Source organism: Hyaena hyaena, unplaced genomic scaffold (genome assembly GCF_003009895.1).
Source record: "Hyaena hyaena isolate Hyena2069 unplaced genomic scaffold, ASM300989v1 scaffold_1317, whole genome shotgun sequence".
Classification (NCBI taxonomy): Eukaryota; Metazoa; Chordata; class Mammalia; order Carnivora; family Hyaenidae; genus Hyaena; species Hyaena hyaena.
This window is the reverse complement of record NW_024081952.1, coordinates 262,979-286,150: the sequence shown is the minus strand read 5'-3', so window position 1 is coordinate 286,150 and position 23,172 is coordinate 262,979. Positions and strand designations below refer to the sequence as shown.

Below are 23,172 nucleotides of genomic sequence, written 5' to 3'. Positions count from 1 at the left end.
CCTGATCTCTTCCATTGATAGTTCTTGTGGATATTATGATAAAATTTTGAATAATCAGAACTGCCAACTACGGGATGCTTGGGTGGCTCAGTCAGTTGAGCATCTGACTGTGGCTCAGGTCACAATCTCACAGTTCCTGAGTTCGAGCCCTACATCGGGCTCACTGCTGTAAACTCAGAGCTGGCCTGTGCCTTCCACATCCCACCCCAGTGCCCTCCCCCACCCCGCTCATGCTTTCTCTCTCAAAGATCAATAAACATAAAAAAAAAAACAAACTGCCAACTATAGTGCTCCATTAAAAATGTTTATAATGTGTATTTTGAGGATAAAAATTAAAGATTTTAGCAAAACAAGCTCTTAATAGGCAGTTAGTAATAAGCCCCAATAATAACTTAATAGAATATACTTCCATACCAAATTTCTACACATTTCCAATGCCATATGGTCAGATAGGAAGACCTGGTCTTTAACACGATGACCCTCTTAGATACAAGTTCCTCAATCTAGCATTTCTGTTTATGTTTTCTTATGTTTTTGTTCTGTAAGCCATATTTGGGACAAAAGAGAAATAGATATAATCTATAAGATCTTCACGAACATCAAAGTGACAAAAATACATTTTTTTCCTTAACCTCAGTTAACCAGTATTAGAGCTAATCAAGGATTTATTATAGTGATTAACAATGATTGACTAGGAAGGGAGCCCTGATTCTTTGGCTTTGAAATTTTAGCTATTTAAAAAACTCAGTTTAACTATGAATAGGATTTTGATAAAACAAAGAAGCTCATTTTTTAAAATGAGGTATTTATTAAATAGTATTTAGTGCCTTTTATATTCAGGTACTTCCCTGGAGACATAATAGTGAACAAGGAAGCCAAGAATCCCTGTACTTGTGGGCTAACATGCTGGGACAGGGGGTAGGGGGAGGTAATAATAAACAAGATAAGTAAGGCATATACTATGTTTGTGATAAAGTGCTAAAAAGAAATGTGAAGCTGTGAAGGGTTTTAAGAAGTACAAAGATTCTAATGTTAGATAGGTCTCACTGAGAAAAGTCTAGAAGATTTGAGACATTTGAGAGAAGTCTGGAAGATTTATTGGAGCAAGGCAAGAACATTCTAGGCCTAGAGAACAGCAGGTGCAAAGGCCCTCAAGTAGGAATATTCCTGGTATGTTGGAGGGTCAGTGAGAAGGCCAGGCTTAGTGGGTGAAAGTATGCAGTGGGGGACCAGATCCTATCAGGTTGTATTGGTCATTGTTGGGGTTTGGGCTTTTCCTCTAAGATGGGAGTCATTGGAGGCTCAGTAGCCCATCACGTCACTGAGTAGCTCATCATGTCACTCACTAGCCCATGTGTGACATGGTCTGACTTACATTTTATTTATTTATTTTTTTTTCAAATACATTATTATTATTTTTTTTTTACAAATAGTTTATTGTCAAATTAGTTTCCACATAACACTCAGTGCTCATCCCCAAAGTGCCCTCCTCCATGCCCATCCCCCCCTCCCCCCCACATCCATCAGTCCTCAGTTTTTGTCAGCATTCAAGAGTCTCTCATGGTTTGCCTCTCTCCCTTTCCCCCACCATTTCCGCCCTTCTTCTCCCCCTTGTTCCTCCGTCAAGTTCCTCCTAATCCTCCTATACGTGCAAACATATGATATTTGTCCTTCTCTGCCTGACTTATTTCGCTCAGCATAACACCCTCAAGGTCCATCCATGTTGCTACACATGGCCAGATTTCATTGTTTCTCATTGCCATGTAGTATTCCATGGTATAGATAAACCACATCTTCTTGATCCATTCATCTGTTGATGGACACTTAGGCTCTTTCCATGTTTTAGCTATTGTGGAGAGTGCTGCTATGAACATTGGGGTACATGTGCTCCTATGCCTCAGCATTTCTGTATCCCTTGGGTAAATTCCTAGCAGTGCTATTGCTGGGTCATAAGGGAGTTCTATTGTTAGTTTCCTGAGGAACCTCCACACTGTTTTCCAGAGGGGCTGTACCAGTTTACATTCCCACCAACAGTGTAGGAGGGTGCCCGTTTCTCCACATCCTCGCCAGCATCTAGAGTTCTCTGATTTGCTCATTTTAGCCACTCTGACTGGCGTGAGGTGGTATCTCAGTGTGGTTTTGATTTGTATTTCCCTGATGAGGAGGGATGCTGAGCATCGTTTCATGTGTCTGTTGGCCATCTGGATGTCCTCTTTGGAGAAGTGTCTGTTCATGTCTTCTGCCCATTTCTTCACTGGGTTGTTTGTTTTTCGGGCGTGTAGTTTGGTGAGTTCCTTATAGATTCTGGATATTAACCCTTTATCTGATATGTCATTTGCAACTATCTTTTCCCATTCCGTTGGTTGCCTATTAATTTTCTGGGTTGTTTCCTTGGCTGTGCAGAAGCTTTTAATCTTGATGAGGTCCCAACAGTTTATTTTTGCTCTTGATTCCCTTGCTTTTGGGGATGTGTCAAGTAAGAAGTTGCTGCGGTGGAGGTCAAGGAGGTTGTTTCCTGCTTTCTCCTCTAGGGTGTTGATAGTTTCCTGTCTCACGTTCAGGTCCTTTATCCATTTTGAGTTGATTTTTGTGCATGGTGTGAGAAAATGATCTAGTTTCATTCTTCTGCATGTTGCTGTCCAGTTCTCCCAACACCATCTGTTAAAAAGGCTGTCTTTTTTCCATTGGATATTCTTTCCTGCTTTGTCAAAGATCAGTTGGCTGTATACTTTTGGGTCCACTTCTGAGTTCTCAATTCTGTTCCATTGGTCTATGTGTCTGTTTTTGTGCCAATACCATACTGTCTTGAGGATGACAGCTTTGTAGTAGAGGCTGAAGTCTGGGATGGTGATACCTCCCGTTTTGGTTTTATTTTTCAGTATTACTTTGGCTATTCGGGGTCTTTTGTGGTTCCATACAAATTTTTGGATAGTTTGTTCTAGTTTTGAGAAGTATGCTGGTGCAATTTTGATTGGAATTGCATTGAATGTGTAGAGTGCTTTAGGTAGTAATGACATCTTAACTATATTTATTCTTCCTATCCATGAGCATGGAATGTTTTTCCATTTCTTTGTGTCTTCTTCAATTTCCTTCATAAGTTTTCTATAGTTTTCATCATACAGATCTCTTGTATCCTTGGTTAGGTTTATTCCGAGGTATTTTATGGTTTTTTGTGCAATTGTGAATGGGATCAGTTTCTTGATTTCTCTTTCTGTTGCTTCATTATTGGTGTATAAAAATGCAACCGATTTCTGTACGTTGATTTTGTACCCTGCAACTTGGCTGAATTCTTGGATCAGTTCTAGTAGGCTTCTGGTGGAGTCTGTCGGGTTTTCTATGTAGAGTATCATGTCATCTGCGAAGAGTGAAAGTTTGACTTCCTCTTTGCCAATTCTGATGCCTTTGATTTCCTTTTGTTGTCTGATGGCTGATGCTAGGACTTCCAGCACTATGTTAAACAACAGTGGTGAGAGTGGACATCCCTGTCGTGTTCCTGATCTCAGGGGGAAAGCTCTCAGTTTTTCCCCGTTGAGGATGATGTTAGCTGAAGGCTTCTCATAGATGGCTTTGATGATGTTTAAGTAGGTTCCTTCTATCCCAACTTTCTCGAGAGTCTTTATTAAGAAGGGATGCTGTATTTTGTCAAATGCTTTTTCTGCATCTATTGACAGGATCATATGGTTTTTATCTTTTCTTTTATTGATATGATGGATCACATTGATTGATTTGCGAATGTTGAACCAGCCCTGTAACCCAGGAATGAATCCCACTTGATCTTGGTGGATGATTCTTTTGATATGCTGCTGGATTCGATTTGCAAGGATCTTGTTGAGAATTTTTGCATCCGTATTCATCAAGGATATTGGCCTATAGTTCTCTTTTTTTGTTGGATCTCTGTCTGGCTTGGGAATCAGAGTGATGCTGGCTTCATAAAATGAGTCCGGGAGTTTTCCTTCGACTTCTATTTTTTGGAATAGCTTGAGAAGAATTGGGATTAATTCTGTTTTAAATGTCTGGTAGAATTCCCCAGGGAAACCATCAGGTCCAGGGCTCTTATTTGTTGGGAGATTTTTGATCACTGATTCGATTTCTTCACTCGTTATGGGTCTGTTCAGGTTTTCTATTTCTTCCCGTGTGAATTTTGGTAGTGAGTGTGTGTTTAGGAATTTGTCCATTTCTTCTAAGTTGTCCAATTTGTTGGCATATAATTTTTCATAGTATTCCCTGATAATTGCTTGTATTTCTGAGGGGTTGGTTGTAATAAGTCCATTTTCATTCATAATTTTGTCTATTTGGGTGCTCTCTCTTTTCTTTTTGATAAGCCTGGCTAGAGGTTTGTCAATTTTGTTTACTTTTTCAAAAAACCAACTCTTGGTTTCATTGATCTGTTCAATTGTTTCTTTGGTCTCTATGTTGTTTATTTCTGCTCTAATTTTTACTATTTCTCTTCTTCTACTGGGTTTAGGGCGTTCTTGTTGCTCTGCCTCTAGCTCCTTTAGGTGAGCTGTTAGATTTTGGACTTGTGCTTTTTCTAATCTCTTGAAATAGGCCTGGAGAGCAATGTACTTTCCTCTTAGGACTGCCTTGGCCGCATCCCATAGATTTTGAATTGTTGTGTTTTCATTTTCATTTGTTTCCATATATTTTTTAATTTCCTCTCTAATTGCCTGATTGGCCCATTCATTCTTTAGAAGGGTGTTCTTTAACCTCCATGTTTTTGGCGGTTTTCCAGACTTCTTCCTGTAATTGATTTCAAGTTTCAAAGCATTGTGATCTGACAGTGTGCATGGTATGATCTCTATTCTTTTATATTTATTGAGGGCTGCTTTATGTCCCAGTATGTGATCTATCTTGGAGAATGTGCCATGCGCACTTGAGAAGAAAGTAAATTCCCTGGCCTCAGGATGTAAAGTTCTAAATATATCCGTCTGACTTACATTTTAAGAGGTGACTCCAGCTATGAAGGGAAAACAGAGTGTTAGGTTGTTGCCACTCATGTAAGTGACGATAATGACTGGACTAGAGTGTTAGCTGTGCAGATGGTGAGAATCAGTTGACTTCTTTGTGTGTTTTAAGGTAGAACCAATGGTATTTGCTGATGGATTGGATAGAGGTATGAGGAAATTGAGAAGGCAATGACGACTCCTAAGAGTTTTGCCTAAATAGTTGGAAGAGTGCATTTGCCATTTACTAGGGCAAGGAAGGTAAATGGGGAGGAAGAAGGCTTGAGGGGAAGTAGAAAGAGCTCCATTGGGGTATGTTAATATTGATACACCTATTAGGCATTGAATGGAGATGTCCAGTAGAGAATTTGATGTATGTGTCAAGAGTGAGGACTAAGCTGGAGATACATACTTGGGAATCTCAATATAAATGCTTTTTCAAACTAGAAGGCTGAAAGAAATCACCAAGTGAGTGAACACAGACAGGAGAGAAGAGTCCTGAGGATATCACATGTTTATAAGTTTGGGAAATGAGGAGCAAAGGAGGAGGAGTTTAGGAAATTGGGAACAAAGGAGATTGCAAAATGGCCATAGAGGTTGATGGAGAACAACATGAATGTGGTGTTTTAGAAACCAGGGAGAGAAAATATTTTAAGGAAAAATAGTGACCAACTTTATCAGATGCATTAGTCTAGTACCATGAAACTAGGTCTGAGGACAGATCATTGGGTTTAGCACTGGAAGTCTTTGCTTACCTTGACAAGAGCTGTTTCACTGGAGTGGCCAAGGCAAAAACCTGATTATAGGGCATTTACAGAGAGAATGGAAGGGAAAAAAATGGGGTAACAAGTTCAGGTAAGCCTTTTAAAGGACTTTGCTATAAATGGAAATAAAGAAATCAAGTAGTAGATAGAGGAGGAGGTAAGTCTGGAAAGTTTTTATTCTTTCCTTTTTATTTAGGACAACCAGGTGCTTCACTTTGTGTCTAAATCATTTCACAAATATTTTTCTAAAAAAATGAGCAGAGGAAAAGCTGTCCAACTTGAGTCCTGAGGTTCCTCAACATTTAGTGGTTGGTAAGGTAAGGAAAAACTAGCAAACGGAGCTGAAGCCTCAGCATTAAAGTAAAGTAAGAGCACACTCTTAGTAGTTTGAATGCAGCTGGAATTAAAGAAAAGCATTCATTAACTTTTGGGATGAGCTGGCTTAAAGTCACATAGAATTCTTTTCTTTTTTTTTAATATTTATTTATTTTTGAGAGGCAGACTGTGAGAGGAGGAGACACAGAATCTGAAGCTGGCTCTAGTCTCTGAGCTGTCAGCACAGAGCCTAATGCAGGGCCCAGTCTCATGAACCACAAGATCATGACCTTAACTGAAATCAGATGTTAACTGACTGAGCCACCAAAGCACTCCTTCAATTCTTTATTGAAATGTAGGGGAGGAAATTTTTTTTCTCTACCCTTCTAGATTCTTTTGGCTGGTCTATTAATTAAATTGACATAAAATAGATTAACAGGAGAAAAGCAAATTTAATTATGTACATATAGGAGTTCCATTAAAAAAAAAAATGAGACACAAAGACAAGTGAGTCTCTTGAAGCCTGTATGCTATCTTGAGATAAGGAATGGGATAGAGTCCTGGAGCTTCCAAGGGGAGAAGGGTCATTCACAGGACAGTAAGAAGAGCAGATGTTTGGTAATTAGATGCTTGCCCTGCCCTACAGACAGGTCTTTCAAAGAGAAATTATCCCTGGTAATGGCTCTCCGTCTGGCCAGGCCCCCTATCTAAGTTCTTTTGGGTAGGTAAGGGAGAGATAAAAAGTTTTTCTTGATTCTGCTGGGTCTCAATTGCCCTCAGCTCAAAATAATCCATATGCCAAAGTGGTATATTTTGGGGTCATGTATTTTGCTCCCCCTCAGAAGGATGTCTGAACCTTGAAGTGTTCACATGCCTATCCATCTCTAAGAAGAGTGGAAAAGTTAAGCAATAAGTTTGCACCATTTCCCTGACATTTAACCATGCTCCTTTTTTTCAGAGAGCATCTCCCAGGAGTCAGCTTGGGAAATGCTGCTGTCTAGATCTCAACGCCTTAGTTAGTTCATTGGCATTACATGGATCAGATCAATAAGAAGTCAGGAAGCAGATGGTTTTAACAAGGAGAACTTCCTTCAAAGGGTTTGTTGGTGGATTTTATTTTTACCCCTCCCAAATTCCTCACTGACAGATTGACTGAAATTCTCAGGAAATAGTCCATTACACAAATAGTAGTTTCACTCTTTATGATAGTTTAAACATTAGCCTTTGATTTCTTTTCAAATACAAAATGCTCTTTTCAAGCAATGGTAAAATCTATGTTATCTGGCAGCTTACCAACCAGAAGATTGTAACTGACATTTTGGATTTTCACCCAGTATAAATCATCAGGATGTTGAGACTTCCCCTCCAGATTCTCTTAAGAATTAGAGCCCACTGGGCTGTCTTTACCAAGGAATTGGTGACCTGGAACCTCCCCTTATAGGACTGAGTGTAAGCCCTTTCCTTGGCCTATAGAATTCAGCTGGATATTCTCGCCTTAGCTCAACACATTTTGCCATCACTAGCCCCTCTGAGAAGAAATATCTGAGATATCAAGTTACTTATCTAAAGTCCCACAGCTACAAAGAGATGGAACGAAAATGTAGGCTGGACAGTCTGAACTCCAGAACCCAAGCTTCTAACCACTTAGTCATCTGGAGAGGCCTAAGTTGGAAATGTATATTTGGGAGTCTCAGCATATGAATACTTTTTTAAAACTTTAAGATCAGGAGCACCTGGGTTGCTCAGTTGGTTAAGTGGCCGACTTCGACTCAGGTCATGATTTTGCAGTTTGTGAGTGTGAGCCCCATGTCAGGCTCTGTGCTGACAGCTCAGAGCCTGTGTCTCCCTATCTGACCCTCCCCCACTCACACTCTTTCTCTCAAAAATAAGTAAACATTTAAAATAAAAACAAAAAAACCATTAAGATCAGTTGAGGTGACCAAGGGAGTGAACAAAGGTAGAAGAAAAGAGGCCTGACTCCTGGGGAACTCCCATGTATATAAGTTGGTGACGGGAGGAAGAACCTGCAAGGAGACTGAAAAGTTGTGGCCTTAGAGGTTGAGGAGAACCAGATGAGTGTGGTATTCTTGAAACCAAGGGGAGAAGGTATTACAAGGAAAACAGAGTGTCCAGCTCAACCGGGTGCTGTTGCCGGGTCCTGTGTGTGGATATTAGAGTTACTTCCATTCCTTCCTTCCTTTTTCAGCAAAGTTAGGAAGTAGAGTGGGGACACAGTCACACCTTCCAATATGAGTCTAGAACAGTAATAGAAGGACATAGATTAACTTAATAAATTGTATTCCTGCATTAAGCACTCACTAAATCACCCTTCTACATAATTAAGAAAGTACAGGAAGATGATGGGAAGAAGAAAAAATGCAGTCCCAGTCCTGAGTGAATCCTTCTGGAATGTAATGAGCTACCCATATTAACTGTTTTTAACATTTTGGTATATTTCCTTCTGTTTTTGCAACTGTGGATTTTTTTTTACACACAATTATGATTCTTTGGAATACATGGAATGGCATATACTGATTTATTCTTTTAAAATTAGTTTTTAATATAAAAATAGTACGTTACTCTTAAAATATTTGGAAAAGAAAAGAAATGTTTAAAAATCAAAGTAGAGAGTAGGGAAGGTCTCTACAACCTGAGTGTGCATTCACATTATGGTATCAGATATGTGTTTACCTTTAGTCTGTACAACCTATCCACCAGCCTTTCTTCCTGCTTGCCTGCCTACCTACTTATCCAAGAGGTAGCCTAGGGACAGGCTTTGCAGAGCAAAAGTAGGGTGAAAATCCAGCCTTCTGGTCCCTACCTCAAATACTCTGATGTAGTGGTTGTCAGTAGGTGGTAATAAAACCACCCTCTAAGCACACCTCTCAGTATTAGGCTGTGTCTAAAGGAAGGTGATACAAAGTCCCAGGGCCAATTGGAATTTTAGTTAGTTCTTAGAGGGGCTATTAAAAAATCTGTAACCTGTAAGCGTGTGACTCTTGATTTCTGCTTAGGTCATGATCTCACAGTTCATGAGTTCGAGCCCCATGTTGGGCTCTGCACTGACGTGGAGCCTGCTTGGGATTCTCTCTTTCTCTCTCTCTCTCTCTCTCAAAATAAATAAATAAACATTAAAAATCTGTAACCTCAATTCTAAGAAAATTTAGACATGTGGGTTTTTTTGAAAAAACGTATTCAAACAACATTTAGAGGGCCTTTCTAATACAAAACTATATAGAATGTTAGCATCAGAAAGAACTGAATATAATTGAGCTGACTTTTTCATTTTTACCTACAAAGTGGCTGAAGCCTAGAGAGCCAGTAACTTCCCAGTCTGTGACCATCTAGTTTGTCAGCAGTAGAGTTAAGGCCCAGGCCCAGTTCTCTGAATCCCAGAACCATCTTGAACTTTGTTGGTAAAATTTGTGGCAATAGCTTTTCTGAGCAAACCCTTTTTCACCCTGGGAAACTACTTAGTCATAATCCTCCTGCAGTGAGAGGTGTGTCTCTTAAGAGAGCTAGATTTAGAATCATTCATGGTAAGGCTTTGTGGGAGTAAAGAGAGCCCTAAATTTGGAGTCCACAGGCATTCATTCAAGTCTCACTTTTTCCACTTCCTCTGTGACCATAAGCAAACCATATAACCTTTCTGAGCCTTGCTTTTTTTCCACCTGAAATACGGGTATAGTATACATCTTTCTACATGGCATAGTATTTTGAGGAGATCTCATAGATGTAAAAGCATTATGAAAATTAAATTATTATGCAAACATAGGGACTTGGTATTTTTATTAAGATTTTATAAGGAGCTAGGTTCATGAAGCATTAGTTTCTGTATTCTGCATAAACATAATTGCCTTCAGAGTAAGACCCATGTGTGTTTCATTCTTTTGTTCCTTCCTAATAAGTGCAGAATAAATATTTGCTAAATACTGGAGAGCTTTTATCACCTTTAGCAAAATGGAATACTCATGATAATTCTCCATGTGAGTGATGGTATAATAAGGACTGTGGGGCCTGCCATGTTTATGTGGATGCCTTCACAGGGCTTTTAAGTTAAAAATAGGAGGGCAATCTTGTCTGATGTTGCCTGTGAAGTGTGGTGTTGTCTGCATGGTAAAAGAAGTAACAAAAGTTGCCTTGAGACTGGAACAACATGCTGTTCTCATCAGACAGCATTTTAAGGCTCCTTGGACATGATATTTATATGTGAGAACAATAGAACTTTTCCCTTTATGTAGCCTTGTTTCAGTGCTAACAATGAAATTCACCATAATGCTGTCTTTGTGTTTTGTCCACATTCACCATTGGATCTTTTATGGCATCCTTATTTTAAACGTGGAAAACTAGGTAGGGGTGACTTACAGTAAAATGACTAACATATGGCATTAATTCCTCATTCTGTTGATATTTCTGATTTGTTAAGTTGAACTTAAAAATTACATCTTGAAATTGTTCTGGCCTATTTATTACTTTTAGTGTAAGACAATGATGGAATAAAAGTAAAACATTTGTTTTGGGATTCATTAACAATGTATACAAAATCTAAAAGAAGTCAGCATCAGAGAATGTTAAAACTTGAGAGGCTAATTCTAAAGAGAATCCAACCCAAAGTCCTCATTTTATAACTCGGGAGACTTTCACTGATTTGCCCACTATCACAGAGGCTTAGGAAGTGAGCACCAGATCTTTTGACCTGTAGTTAAGTGGGCTTTTATTCTATAAAATATATACATTATTCTGGACTATATTAAGCAAGTTCATGTGAAACCGTCAACTACTTAAGGACATCTGCTTTCAGAATGAAGTCTAAAGACCAAACCCTATTTTTAGAGCAGTAAACTACATTCCAAGGTTTAATACCACACACAAAGAATGCTCAGAATATACTTACTTATATCTCCTTGAAAGACAGCCCTTGAAAGCAGTGGGCAGGGAACTTCTGGGAAAAGGTGGGGGTGGTAGTGCTTCCTGACTAACTCATTAACGGGTGAATGCCCATAATAGAAACAAAGCGATAAAAGCCAAGCAGACATTTCCACTGCCCTTCTCTCTGGAATCGGTCGTTTAAGGTCTATCACATTTGTGCCAGGAAAAGAAAGCACAGAGTGGCTATTATCACATCAGGTAAGAATTCACTATCTCAGGGCATAAGATGTGTTCAGCCAACAGAGCCACCTCACAGTACCAACTTTATATGCCCCAAGCAGCACGGTGATAAATACAGAAGACAAACTTAGCCTGTAGCTAAATGGGTCATTATGAAATATATACATTATTCCATAGTATTTTAAGATAGTTCATGTGACACTGTTAGTAGATGGAAAAATGTAAGTTGCTGAGGACTCAACAGTTGGAAAAATAAGGCAGAATTAACAGGAGAAGGGAAAATGGTAGGAAAAATATCTGTCTCTTTAAATGCTCGTGATAATGTAAGACTGAGTAGAAGTCACCGATATCTCAGTAGGCTAATATCCTGCTTTCCAGAAAGGAAAATGCTCATGCAAACAAAGTTGCCCTAGTGTTTTCCATACTCGTTCTCATGCTGAATTCATCAAAATTATATTAAAGTGGCCTAACATAATAGACACATAAGACACACAGCCTGCACCTGACCACTCTCTAAGTAGCTGATGTCTGTGATCATCTCTCTCTAAAAGAAGGTGATATGTGCACTGACATGCAATTGTTGTGTAAATGAATGAACTGAATCTGTTGGATCATACAATGTCAGTCTTGGGAAATAAGCAGACTTTTATTTTCAGACTTTTTAAAGGTCCACAACTTCAATATCATTTTGATTGTTTAATTTATACAAATCTCTTGAAAAGTTTATAACAAACTATAAAATATAAAATGAAGAAATATAAAATATCTAATTTGCAGTTTCTCTTTCACTTCCCAGCCCTCATCTTAAAAAAAAAAAAAAAAAAAAAAAAAACTTGGTGGCTCAGTCATGAGCAACCAACTCTTGATTTTACTTCAGGTCATGATCTTATGGTTTGTGAGTGGGATCTAGCACCATGTCAGGCTCTGCGCTGACAGCGCATAGCCTGCTTGGGATTCTCTCCCTCTCCCTGTCCTTTCCCTGCTTGCACGTGCACACAAACATTCTTTTAAAGTTTAAATAAATAAATAAATAAATAATTAGGTCCTTTATTCATTTGCCATGTATACTGAACCCCTACCACGTGCCAGACTATCTTTTAGGAACAGGACCAAGCAATGAACAAATAGATAAACTCATGGAGTTTATGTCCCAGTGGGGGAGACAAGCAATGAATAAGGTAAAGGAGCAAAATAAATGGCTGCTTAGATAGTAGTAAGTACATATAAAACACTGAGGTAGAGAAGGTGATGGTAGTGAGATTCAGGCGAGTGGCCAGAGTAAACTTTCCTGAAAAAGTAGCTTTTGAGTACAGATTTGGAAAAGTTGAGCAAATGAGGCACAGGGACAGGGATGGAAGAGCTTTGTGCTGGGCAGTGAAAATACCACCTATAATGGCCTTCAAGCAGGGATGTGCTATGTGGTTGAGTAACAGCAAGAAAGCAAGTGGAGAGAGAGAAAAGGACTGAGCAAAGTGGGGAGAGCAGGAGGAGTTCAGCTCAGAGAACTAAGGGAAACCAGAACATATGGGGCATTTTTGGATTTTACTCTATATCGCTTTAAGATCTGTGTCTATTGAGGACTGAATTATGTTCCCCTCTCCCCCCCCCCCCGCCACCAAATTCATATCTTGAAGCCTTAACCCAGAATGTGACTGTACCTGGAGATAGGGTCTTTAATGAGGTGATTAAGGTAAGTGAACATAAGGGTGGGGCCCTAATTTAGTAGGACTAAAGTCCTTAGCAGATGAGGAAGACACACTAGGGTTGCACTAATAAAGAGACCATCTATAAGCCAAGGAGAGAGGCCTCAGAAAAACCCTATCTATAGATATCTTGATCTGCAAAAAAATAAATTGATGTCGTTTAAGCCACCAAGCCTGAGGTATTTTGTTACAGAAGCCTTAGCAGGCTCATATACTGTCTTAACACCCAGTTCACTTTGATGAAAGAACTTTCTGCTAGTCAAACTGATCTTGAGCAAACTGTATTAACTGACAGCAATACTTATTTTATGTCAATTCAAAAGGAGCTAATTCATTATGTAGGTACTGTACTTGACTTAAAACATATGAGTGTTCAGATTAGTCATCCAGAACAGAACTAGTAAGTCAGTCCAGCTAGATATAGTTTTGCATTGGAGTTTGAAGGTACCTCTTACAGTTCTTTACTTTCTGTGTCTTTTATATATAAATAACATAGAAGAATTAGCCTTGGGCTGGTATGAATAAAGAAGTAAAATACTGTACCTTCTCTTCCCATTCCTCTTTTCTTCCCTCAAATCATGTTCCCTCTCTAATCTCTTATCTTTCTTCTAACAAAACTGATTTCTTAGCATCACAAAAAATGATGAGGGAAGAAATGATTGGTTGCTTTGGGAGGCTTATTATTTGAACCCTGAAAAGGCAGCAGAAGAATCAAGTATTTATCCTTTCTTTCATATATGAACTTTATTTTGGAATATTAAAAAGTTGATGAGAGAAAGTTCTTCATAGATGAATTTTAGCTGTTAATTGTAGTGAGAATGACAGAATCAGAAAACCACCCTTTGGGAACTTCCTCATGAAATAAAGGATCTTAAGCAATGATTATCAGTGGCTGCTAAAATCAGTGGGCAAAAGGTTGATGATGGAACTTTATATAGGAGGATCGGGCTGCCACCACCTAAACCCAGTGGACTAAACCCACTGAAAGAGCACCACTAGATATTGGGTGCCTTCTGAATACATGCCACAGGAAGAACACAGCTCCACCTCTGGAAAAGTCTTGCCAAAAATGCATTTAAGAACGTAGCTGCTACGTTTACCCCAGTGAGGGAATGTTAGGGTTGCCAGACTTTTCAAGACAAGTTAGAAATCAACATGCTTTTTGTAAGCATGGTAAGGGGTGCCTGGGTGGCTCAGTAGGTTAAGCATCCAACTTCAGCTCAGGTCATGATCTCACAGTTTTGGTTCGAGCCCCGTGTCAGGCTCTGTGCTGCTCTGGGCTGACAGCTCAGAGCCTGGAGCCTGCTTCAGATTCTGTGTGTGTCTCTCTCTCTGCCCCTCCCCTGCTCATGCTCTGTCTCTCTCTGTTTCTTAATAATAAATAAATGTTAAAAATTTTTTTTTAAAAAATGCTTTTTTACAACTTCTCCATTTAAAAGATTTTCTATTAGGGCACTTGTTGGGATGAGCACTGGGTGTTGTATGTAAGCGATGAATCATGGGAATCTACTCCTGAAGTCAAGAGCACACTATATATGCTGTATGTTAGCTAACTTGACAATAAGTATATTTAAAAAAATATTTTCTATTTTTTAAAAGTTGGAAAAACTGTGACTCAAACCAAATAAACATATCAGCTCTTCCTTACGAAGGTCCAACATGTCATTTTTATGTCCCTCTGCCCTCAAGTGCCTTGCCTTCTAGTGCCAAGGCCTCTGGAATGTCTTCCTCAATTGTTTGATCCACATCCATCTTCTCACTCCTCACTTCCTATGGCATTTATGGTTGGGTATCTGTGGTATTATGATTTGTCATAAGAAATATATATTTGGTCTTCCTTCATGGTTCCTGACTCACAGCTTTCAAAACCCTTGGAATATCCTAAGCAGTAAGAGCAGTAGAATCATATTTTATTATAATACTTGGCCTTTCGTCCTCAGTTCCTAAAATTGAGGTACATCTGTAAGAGTGAAATGGATGTCTTGCTATTCATACCGAATCCCTTTCAGCCACACCTGAGTTTATGTTAATGAGGCAACTTATGGAAAACCCCAAGGTAACCAAAGGATGGGGACTGGTTGCCAGGGAAACCAGCCATGTGATAAGAGAGTTAGGGCTTTCAGCCCCACCCCTCAACGTCCAAGGAGAGGAAAGGGGCTGGCTGCAGCAGCCAATGATTTAATCAGTTGTACCTATGTAATAAAGTCTCCAGAATACCCAGTAGGGTGGAGTTGGTGAACATGTGGAGGTGCTGGGGCAGTGGCATGTTTGGAGACGTCGTGGGAGCTCTGAACTGCTTCCCAGCTACTCTGCCCTCTGCATCTCTTCCATCTGGCTGCTCCTGAATTATGTACTTTTACAGTACACCAGTAACTTCATAAGTAAGCTATTTTCTTGAGCTCTGTGAGCCACTCCAACAAATTAGCAAACTTGAGGAGAGGTCGTGCTATCTATAGTGGGTAGGTCAGAGGCACAGATGACAATCTGGAATTGTGATTGGCATCTGGATTGGGAAGAAAGTAAAGTCTTGTGTGACTGACTCCTTAATCTGGAGGACCTGGCACTATCTCCTGGTAGATAAGTGTCAGAATTGAGCTAAATTGTTGGACAATTTACAGAATTGAGTTAATTGCTTGGTGGTGTTAGAAAACAACTTTAGGGGGTGGCTGGGTGGCTCAGTCAGTTGGGCCTCGGACTTCAGCTCAGGTCATGATCTCACAGTTTGTGAGTTCAAGCCCCATGTCGGGCTCTGTGCTGACAGCTCTGAGCCTGGAGCCTGCTTCTGATTCTGTGTCTCCCTCTCTCACTGCCCCTCCCCCACTCACACTCTCTCTCTCCTTCAATAATGGATAAACATTAAAAAAAGAAAAAAGAAGACAACTTTGGAGTATTCTACCCTTTCAGTGCATGGTCACTAGAAGTGCTTTTGTTAATGGTTTTCTAATCATTTTATTTGGCTGTACTTGTCTTCCCTACAATGCTACATGTTCTTAGAAGGCAATTTGCCAGGATTCTACTGTTTTGGTTTCCTCTGTAGTACCCAAGTATGTTCATTGTTTATGAACCTTAGAAGATTAGTAATACATCAAGCAGATATATACAAACCCTTAGCAGTCACTAAATACTTAGCAATTGTTAATTATTTTATCTGTAGAAGCAAAATAGCCCCCATCAAAAAAACTGACCTAAAAATGTCCATTTTCTTGAACTTTAACTTTTAGCATGCAGTTAACTTTTCTTTAAAATACCTCATTTTATTTTTTCAGACTATCAAACTTTTAAAATAGAATTCCTCAATTCTGGGATATCCAATAACCTACAATAGATTCTGTGCTACATAATGTTTTGTTCTATGGCTATGTGTTTGTTTGAATAATGATAACCTAAGATTTACTAACACATGTTTTCATTGCATGATCTCATTAGCAACCTGATGCTAAGTGCTACTATTATATCCATTTTAGAGATGGGGCCTGAGAAGTTAAGTAGCCAACAGAGGTGATGCAGCTAGTAAGTGCAGAGGCCTGTATTATTGGTTAAGATAGCACTAGCTGCTCTAAGAAGGAAACCTCAAAATGTATAGTTTCTCAAACACAATAAGAAGTGTGTTTCTTTTTCACATAAAATCCAAATTGGGGATTGTGATTAGCAGAATGCCCTCCTCCCAAGTGAACCACGGTCCCAAGCTCCTTATAGCACATGGGCCTCAAGATCATCAGAGAAAAGAGCATGGAAAATGGTGCATAGGAGGATTTTCTGCCAGGCTTGGTAGTGGCTCATACTACTTAGTCCACTGGCCTGATTCAGTCACATACCCACACCTAACTGAAAGGAAACAGAAATGTAGTCCCTCCATGTGTCCAGGAAGAAGACAAATTGGCCCAGAACCTGAGATGCTCCAATTCAATAACCCATGCACACAGCCATCATGATAAACTGCCTCTGTAGATTAACCTTGGAATTGGGCATAATATGTTGTATATTACAAGTACTTTTTAAGCTTCTGGTTGTTAAAAGCACCTCTACTCTGTTTTAAAATACTGTTTCTTAAGTCTTTGTGGAGTTATTTCAATGTCATTTGTTCTATTTGTAAATGTCTGTATTGCTTTGACTGTACTATCTTGCTGCAGCCTCTACTTTTTAAAAACAGAAAACCAAACCCTCAGAATTATGAAACCAATGAATAGAATAGTCCCAAGAGCTTTTTTTGGACCGTGTCTGTCCAGATTTTATTTTCCTGACCCCACCAAAGGAGGATAATAACTTGTTTAAGAGACTCTTCCCTTGACTTTTGTGGTAGATCTCAACAATTCTAAGAGTGGAAAGATGGATTAAAATATAACCACTAAATAAAGGCTTTGAGACTTTTAAAATTAAATCGTGTGCTTACAGTTTTCCTAGAAACCACAAAAGAGCAGTCACTAAGGTGGTCTTAAGAGATTTAAAGACATGAATATGAATGATAGGAAGTCTCAGCTACTACTTAGATTGTGATTAGGACATCAAGGAATGACAGAATTTCTATAATATTTTTTCTTTAACTTTCTCATTTTGAATTCTGAGGCTAAATATGTTATTATACAATGTATTTGGTTTTATAACAAGATATAGGCCTAAGAGTGTTGGCTTTGAATTAGTCAGTTTAATTTTGAAGTGGATAATTCTTCAAGGAATGTTAACCTCAAGGATCTCTCTGTGTCAGTCAGGGAGTTAGCAGGAAAGCAGAGAATTGTAAGTACAAGGCCAGTGGGTTCCACTGGTGTGGAGCTGTTAGCATCTGAGAAATCTAAAGCTCCGTCTGTCTTCTAAAGACACAATCACTTGGAAAATGGAAAAGTTTAGTCTTTACTTTAAAAAAAATCTATTTAAAAGAATCTTTACTATGACAAATTCGTTTGATTCACTTTTTTTCTTTTATAGTTTATTATCAAGCTGGTTTCCAAGTCTGATTCACTTTTTAATCAAACTGGTTGCTCACACACATTAAAACACCTGAAATCCTTTGTGTATTCATAAGCGTAGCCCTGGAGGGAGGGTGCATTTTAGTCACTTTGCTCAGAGAGCGTTTCCAGAGTGTGCACTCTGGGTCAAGCACTTTGACAGGTGCACAGAATCCGGAGGTGTGTGTAAGACAAGCTCCTGTTACATCACAGGACAAGAAATGCTCGGATGGGTGCCATTAGAGCTAGAAGAAGAGCTTCTGGTTTGAGTTGGGAATCCAGTCAAGGGAGTCTTTATATGAGAAAGAACCAGAAAAGGACATGGCAGACATGGAATCATGGTTAAGAGTATGAGTGGGGCATGCAGCAAGGAGTGGAGGAAAATAGCCCCAAATGAACCTGTCTGCTGCTTATTCATGTATGATTTTTTTGTGCTATTTATCATCAGTTCTAAATTTCAATAAAAATATGTTGCTTTTTAAATGGCTTTAAAGATGCTTTGTTAAGTTCTTAATGCTTATAGGGTACCCGAGAATTTACGCAGGTCTTAAGACAATATAAAATCCTTTATTGCACTTTTAAATGGTGACATATAAGTTCATTGACGAAAACAGTCTAGTTTTAGCTATAAGTGGAATTCAAATCCACTTCTCTAAAAGAACTTTCTGAGATAAACACTCATATAAAACATTCTCTTAAACAGCTCCCACTGTTTATAATGTGATTTGATGCTCCATTGAAATTTCCATAGAAAGCATCATATACTTCCTAGCTCAAACCTTTTCAGACTAAAGGCACTGATTTTCTCATGAGTCAGAGGATCATGCTGATGGATGAAACTGGGGAAGTACTGACATTTGGATGGATGGTTGGCCATTTTATTCCTCTCAACATCAAGGTCATGCCAGTGTGTTTTGCAATCACAAAATGCCTCCTGACTAGATGATGATTTAAGAAGTTAATCTTAGCTGGTTTGTCTAGTTGAGCATTTCTGTCCGATGTAAACAGGAAAATTTATACAAATCTCCATGTATTTTCAAAGTATTTTGCCCATGTACTGTTAACAGATTATCTCAAGAACACTATCATCTTTTCCAATCCTTTTTCTTTTCCTTTCTAACTCTCCTGGAGACTTTGTAGTTTAGTTCAGTTTATTTAGTTGTTCTTCTATCGTAAACCTTGTGGGAGTGGGGGTGGGAGTGTCAGAGATAAGTTTAAATTGGCCATCTGTGTTTTTGTAAATCTCAAGGGATTGCTGTCAAGTCCCCTGGTCTGTGGGGCAAGAAATTCTTCCTTCTAGCTCTGGTCTTTTCCTTGGTCAATAGGAAATCAGTTGCTTTAAGACCAACGTCCCTCTGGTCAAGTTGTAGGCCATCTGCTTGGACATATGTTCCCTCTTTGATCTTTAAACAATTAATTTATTCTCTGTAGCCTCTGGTGCCTGGACCACCAGCTCTGCCAGGAGATCCCACTGGATTCTCCCTGCATCTCTGGGAAACATGAAGACAGGTTTCCTGTGAGCTTCTCTTTTAGGGACAGATATTTTAATGAACCTGATTGGAGAATTCCAGCCTATTTGTGAACAGAACCTGATGGTGTTAATGTTTCTTCTCTGGGGGTCTGCATTGTAGATTCGTTCCTAGCTAGCCCCTTCTCTTAATGCTATCATATGGACTCCTATTCTGGTCCAGGGTGGAAATTGTCATTTCTGCTTTATTCTTTTATTGTTATGATTATGATAAAATTTACATAACAAAATACACCACTTGAACCATTTTTGAGTGCACAGTTCAGCGGCATTTAGAATATTCATACTGTTGTATAACCATCACCACCATCCATCTCCACAACTTTTTCATCTTCTCAAACTGAAACATTGTACCCATTAAACAGTGACTGCCTATAACCCCTCCCCCAACCCCTGGCAACCACCGACCTATTTTCTGTCTCTATGAATTTAACTAATAGACACCTTATATAAGTGGAACCCTACAATATTTGTCCCTTTGTATCTGGCTTATTTCATTTAGTATACCATCTTCAAAGTTCATTCATGTTGTAGCTTGTGTCAGAGTTTACTTCCTTTTTAGGGCTAAACAATATTCCATTGCAGGTATATACTGTATGTCACATTTTGTTTATGAACTCCTGGGTTGTTTCCACCTTTTGGCTATTGTGAATAAGGGTACTGTGGATATAGGTCTACAAATATCTTTTTAAGTCCCTGCTTTCACTTGTTTGGGATATATGTCCATAAGTGGAATTGTTGGGCCATATGGTAATTTTATGTTTAATTTTTTCAGGACTTCCCATACTGTTTTCCACATTCTCGATACCTGTCATAGTTGCATGATGGTGTTTATGACTGTAGAGGGTGAGATTAGGGATGAAATTGACTGAGGGACCTCTGCCTACTCTTTCAGGGATCTTTTTTGTTTAGAACCTTTTTTTAAAAATTGATGAATGATACTAGGGGAGAAAATTCTCTTTTACCTCATGGTAAGGAATTTCTGGAAGAATGAAAGTGGCTCTGTCAACACTGAGAATTGTGAGAATTGAGATTTTTGTGCCTGATGTGACAAGGACCTCTGGGTAGCAGAATTAAACAACACACCCTGTTCTAACTCCTGCGAGGTTAATGAGGCACCCCAAGAAACAAAAGAGCCGCAAGCTTTCCTACTGTGAACTTCTCAGGTACAGCATGTCCATACGGTGAGACCCAAGTTTGGCCCTCAAATGCAGCAGTGAGGCTAGATTTGGGGACAGGGCTCCCAGAAGCATGAGTCTGGTGAGTGAACTCCCTGATCCTCACATCCCAGGAGATACCACAGAGACTGCCTCACCCAGCTCTCCGCCTGAGGCAACAGACCTCCTCCCGCCCCTGCCCAATAGGTTACAGGTTGATTCCTGCCTCACACACAGAAAAACTAAGTGCCCAAAGAACACTCCAATTCTCTAGAACTTTCCAAGTTGTTAACTTATGTCAGCTACTCTAATAGGAATTGTGTGGTGATATTCAAGAATAGTGTCCATGCTCAAACTACAACCCAATTAGCTTAGCTGTTAGTCCATCGAAAACAGGCTTGTCTCACATTTGGTTGCATGAGAGGATGCCATTCCCACTCTAGACTTGGCCTCTTCACAGGCATCTAACAGCCTCACTTGGGGCTTGAACTCACTTCAGTTCAGCCCTCAGGAAAAACTTGTTTAGAGTAGCAGAATTAGAGAGGATTATCTAAAGGAATACGCAGTCCTTCTGTTCTTCTTAGAAAACTCCCGACACTTATCTATCCCTAGATTAAGCCAGACCACCAAAAAAAGGAATTCCTGGCTGACATCATCCTGACCCCTTATGGAACAGCTTTTACTATCTTCTGCTCAGGGCCAGCCTCCTTTGAGTAATGTTAGCACTCAGCCCTGCAAAACTCCTTGTTGTACAGCTGATGTCTTCAGTCATCCACAAAGCATGGTACCTATTGTGTATGAAGCCCTATAAGAGAAACAGTTCCCAGACCTTGTACCAGGAGCAGGCTTTCTCCTCTGGGCAGTTGGTTTGTTGTGAGGCTGTGCACACATACATGAGCCACCTCTCTGGTCATGGAGTGAGGAAGCTGAGAGACAGAGCAGCATCCTACTTCTAGCCCAGGCACGGAACTCAGGCTAGGCTTTGCATGGTAATCTCATGCCTGTCTTTGCCTTATTTTGTAAGCTCTTATTTTTCTTTTTTCTCGTTGCCTCACTTACCTTCTAGGTTGTTGAATTATCTGAATTTTTGCAAGCTATTCAGACCCTTTACAGAATAAAATATAAACATGAATCAGGTATTCTCAGTTGCTTTGAATGTTCAGAAGATAAAGTGTATATAAATTACTAGTTTTCAGAAGAACTAGAATATACTTCATTTAGTTAGCATTAAAACCGTGACTATTCAGAATACGACGAAATTCTAAGTTCTGTGCCCTTAGAGGCCTTAGCTATCTTGTTCAGTCTATATATCCACTTGCTAGTGCTGTGCTTAGCATGTAGTAGTTGCTCAGTAAACATTGCCTGTAAGGTTTGAACAAACAAGATCTATCTGCACTTAAAGCTTATCAACCTCGTGGTCTGTAGATACTAAGAAGCAAAGAGAAGCTGTGTCACTCTGGCATTTCCTCCACCCTTGTTACATATGCGAGGACACAGCTGGCACTTCTAACGCTCTCCTGTCTCCCTCTCTGCAGACTCACATTTCAAGACTCCCTCCCGGTGCAGTGGCAGGACAGTCCGTGGCAATCGAAGGTGGGGTTTGCCGCCTGGAGAGCCCGGTGAACTGACCCTCCAGGCTGAGCATGAAGCATCTGAGAGGCATTTCAGAACCTGAGCTTTTCGGGGTTTTTAACTGAACTTGGATGTTTTATCTTCACCATTTTATAATTCCTGTTGCAGCCTCGTGCACCGCTCACGACACTAGTGCTGCCGCGGTTAGCGCTTAGTGACCTATGCGGGTGTTCGGTGGGTGACGGGACTGAGTGAGCACGTGTATGTGCGTGTGTATGTGTGTGTGTGTGCAGTGAGTGTGCTTGCTTCTCCCTTGATGAAATAGAAACTCCTTACTGTGTAACCTAAGATTGGGAATGACTAAATCATCTTCACAAAATGTGTGCTTTACTGTTTACAAGTAAACCCTAGCGTTGCAGGAAACATTTTTGATTTCATAAAGAGGTACCAGCTGTTGTTGATGTAATGTGTCTGAACTGAAGGTAAATCTACTTGTTTAAATGATTTGACAGTGGTAGTGCTCCATTTAATAACAGTAATAAGTGATACGGTGTTTTATTTGTTAACCAGTTTAAGTGGATCCTGTGGTTACTTAAACTGTTATTCTCATCCCTCATATGGGGCATTTTTCTTTAACAAAGAATGGTTTCAGTGAAACAATCTAGCAGAGAATTAAGGTCAGAACCTTTTTAAATAATAGTCTTATTGATAAAGTTTGTACTTCCTTCCTCAAGCTTTTCTAAGCTTAAATACTGCATATCTTCAAGCTATATGTACTATATTATGAAAGAATATGTAAAGAGAACATACAGTAATGCACAGTCCTTAATTTGTGTATAATGGAATGTTATTTACAATGTAACACTGTAAATAAGAAAGCAAAATTTATGGGAAAATTCAATATTATCTTTGTTTCTTGTTTAAATATATTTTTAAGATAAAGGCACAAAAATAAAAGAAGCATATTACTGGGTACAGCGTGTGACTCCTCTTCTCAGACTAATAAATTATCTTTTGAATCCTAGATTGGAGACCCACTTTTTATTTTGTTTGTAAAAAGTTGCTTCTTCCAGAAATCATCCCTTCTGACAATTCAAAACCCTTCTTTGTGCAGTTAGGCCTGGACACTAACAAGATGAAA

General features: G+C 39.4%; 1 protein-coding gene across 1 annotated transcript in view; it reads left to right on the top strand.

Annotated features, from left to right (window-relative positions):
• The window catches only part of LOC120225087 (threonine aspartase 1-like), a gene marked incomplete at its 5' end in the record, with an annotated part of 120,398 nt that extends 97,473 nt beyond the window's left edge, over positions 1-22,925 (top strand). Inside the window, one exon of the mRNA XM_039223311.1 lies at positions 21,995-22,925. Coding sequence (XP_039079242.1) covers positions 21,995-22,087 — 93 coding nt within the window. The remainder of the gene's footprint in view (positions 1-21,994) is intronic.
• Between the last annotated feature and the right edge of the window lie 247 nt (positions 22,926-23,172).